The following is a 3162-nucleotide window of genomic DNA, read 5'->3' on the forward strand; positions in this document are numbered from 1 at the left end:
CAAATTTTCGTATATCTATCCGACACTACCGGCTACATATATACAATAATTATCTCTTACAATATAATCTCCTAATTATATATGAACACAGAGTCCACATAGTATTCTCCGTCTTCAGCGATCACGTGGTTAAGGAAGAATGCCGCCAATTTCTCTTAAATTGCTCGCATACGATCTGGTGCTAGGAGTTCACCCTGCATCCGAAACATCTAATTTAAACAAAAAGATCAATATATAGGCACTATTCTAATCCCAGAATAACTATTTGGATCACAACAGCCCCTATATACATATATAGGCTCGCGAAGATGCTCCGAACTCAACCGCACTGCCCCGTCCCGCACATACTGCACCATCTCTCTGCCCCGATCCAGACGACCACCTCTCTGCCCCGATCCTCCTGACCACCCACCGCCGACCTGGCTCTGGCGAGCCACCCGCCGCCGGCCCCTGGCTTTGGCGCCACCCACGGACGCCTCGACACGCCACCCGACACCGCCTCCTGCCTCCGGCGCTCTACCCCCGCTGCCCCCACAACCTCGACGCGCCACCCTCCTCCGTCCCCGCGGCCTCGACGCCCCACCCTCTCCCGCCACCACGGTCTCGACGCGCTACCAGCCGCAGACCCCCTGGATCCGGCTGCGCGCCACCGTTGACGCCCCCAAGTCCCCCACGGCCCAGACGCGCAAATCCCCCACGGCTCCTCGGACCAGAAGCACCTCCTGCAGCGATCCCCTTAGCCTCGCTGTCGCTCCCACCCAGACCCGGATGCATCTCCTGCAGTCGTCCCCTCCCCCTGGCCCCGACGAGCCTCCTGCCGCCCCGCATCCCCGACGCGCCTCCAGCGGTCGGACCTCCAGAAGCAGAGCAGACCCCATGCTCCTGCAGGTCAACTGGGACTCCCACGGACGGTCAATCTCCACTGGCGCCCTTGCATCGTCTCTTGCATCGCAAAAAGTCCTTCTCCCCCTTTAAACTGCCAGCGATGGCAGCGGTGTCCGGGTTCAGTCTTGCTCGCCTCCTGACCAACCACCGCCTCCCCATCCCTCCGGGCGACCTGCAGCTGGGGGAGGTCTCGAACTACAGCTGGAGGAGGTCTCAACCTGCAGGTACGTATGGCTGAAAAGCTTGAACCTTACGGTGGATACTTGGTCTTCTACAAACAGTTGGGATTACAAGAATACATGTAGTCACAAATTGTCATCAATGGTGGTATCTTATCTCAGGCGATGATCTTACTAAAAGTTCAATATGAGCTCAAGCACGTTAGCTAGCTAGGCTTTGAGCACCATCTCCATGGATCGATCGCCTTGACTGAATGACCCAACCACGTTAATCAACAGGAAATAGGCGAGAGAGAGAGAGAGAGAGAGAGAGAGAGAGAGAGAGAGAGAGTCTGTTTTACATACAGTGTACGTTAGCTCTGGCAGAGAAAATAAATGTTGAAATTCTTGCACCGTTGTGCTAGCTAACACAGCTTATTATTCATTCAGTGATTTGCACAAACACTTCACCTGGAAGTATTGACTTGCAGCTTATCGCGTCTGCCGCTGCCGCCAAGGTCCACATACAGTCGATGCTGCGGCAACCACCCCCGCCACTGTCTGTTGCCGATGCGTGCAACCACGTTCAGCCGCCCACTGGACGTGGGCACAGAGGCAGGGCCACGCCGAGGGAGCTCGAGCTCCACCACCCGCAGCCGCTTCCCCTGCAGGTTGTACACCCCACCGACCACACCATCTTCTTCTCCTCCTCTGTTCTCTTGCCTCTTTGCTTCTGAAGTTCAAGATGTTTTAAAAAGGTTGGTATTTTTGCTCTCTGTAATGTTCAAAAGTTTGGTACTGTAATTTGTTTGGATCCGCAAAGATGTAATCTCAGCAAGGTTGGACTATGTTAAAGTAAGATATTACCAACCAAGAAAAAAGAGAAATTTGGGTCTATGATTTCCCACTATATTTGCCCCAACTTGTGTTCTGATATCATTTGAAAAATCCAGAAGTTTAATGATATAAAATATATAAGTTCTAACTCCACAAGATGTATGTTTGGAGAATAAAAACAATAGTTAAGTGAACCCACTTGCAGAGTAAAAAAGAACATATAAATTTGCATTACGGAGTTACAAAAATTCAGAGCCAAAAACATATAAAAGTTCATAGCAGGCAGTGCTAACAACGTTCAAATTTTTTCCCTTTGTTTCCGGTTGCAGCGGAAAAACAAAAGGCAGAAGTTCAAAGATGAAATTTGAAGAAGGAAATATGCAACAATCAAAGAAGTGGCGGTCTCATTACAGAGAAGGAGAATGCCTTACGATCCAGCCGAGTTGACTCCTGCCATGGGCACTACATAATTATCACTGGATGCCCATGGTCACCGGTGCTGGATAATTAGCACTGAATGACTTGCAATCGAGAAGAAAGTTGTGCCCATAACCCGTGGAGATCTATCACGTTGTGCAGTTGGTCGTGATGTCTCCTGGAGCTTCAATTTTATGACCCTGATGCATTTTCTTCTTTTTTGATGTGCCATTTGAAGTATAAATTATCACTAGATGCCCAGGCGTGTGCACAGTATGTGTTTGTGTTAGTTCCGGACAGGTTCCATCATGTACTAAATGGTGATGGATAGAGAGATCCATTATTCATTTGTATAGAAGTTCAAATTTAAATAAAATAGAGGTTCAATGTTTATGAAAGCTACTTTAGTAATTCTTTATTAAAAGTGTACTCGTGTTGTAGGTGGAAGCCGGGGCATTTGTGTGTGTGTGAATAAAATGGATAAGTTCAAGTTAAAATAATGGAAAAATTGTTCTCTGTTCTTTGCAGTAAAAATGTATCATGTATTGGTTAGTTTCCCAAACTAGTTGCTCTCTGGCGCACATTATGTTGCTGCTTTCCTTCTCCTTCATGAAACTATTACAGAAAAAATAGAGCATAGAAGTTGAATATTAAAAGCAAAAAACAAGCACACATTTCTTGAAGACAAAAAAAGGTTGATGCGAAGTTCATATTCTCTACTGCGGATAGTTCAATATGTTCGCTTATGGCAAAACACAAACATTGGGTATACAAAAATAAAGAGGCGAACATACAAAAAAATACGTGAAGTTCAAAATTTGAAAATAGAAAAGTCTGAAGTTTATTAAAAAAGAACAAAATTTAT

At 46.9% G+C, this 3162-nt stretch overlaps 1 protein-coding gene across 2 annotated transcripts; it reads left to right on the forward strand.

Annotated features, from left to right (window-relative positions):
• The first annotated feature begins 326 nt into the window (after positions 1 to 326).
• On the forward strand, positions 327 to 2766 carry LOC125534204 (uncharacterized). Of its 2 annotated transcripts, none has more exons than XM_048697483.2 (3): positions 327 to 1109; positions 1494 to 1714; positions 2210 to 2766. In XM_048697483.2, exons 1-3 carry the CDS (start codon positions 986 to 988, stop codon positions 2246 to 2248), a joined length of 384 nt encoding a protein of 127 aa, XP_048553440.1. In that variant the 5' UTR covers positions 327 to 985; the 3' UTR covers positions 2249 to 2766. The 2 variants fall into 2 exon arrangements, with proteins under 2 accessions (XP_048553440.1, XP_048553441.1); XM_048697484.2 differs by having other exon boundaries at positions 1535 to 1714.
• Positions 2767 to 3162: the final 396 nt, after the last annotated feature.

The sequence above is a fragment of the Triticum urartu genome, chromosome 2A (genome assembly GCF_056163025.1).
Source record: "Triticum urartu cultivar PI428250 chromosome 2A, HENAU_Tu73, whole genome shotgun sequence".
Lineage (NCBI taxonomy): Eukaryota > Viridiplantae > Streptophyta > Magnoliopsida > Poales > Poaceae > Triticum > Triticum urartu.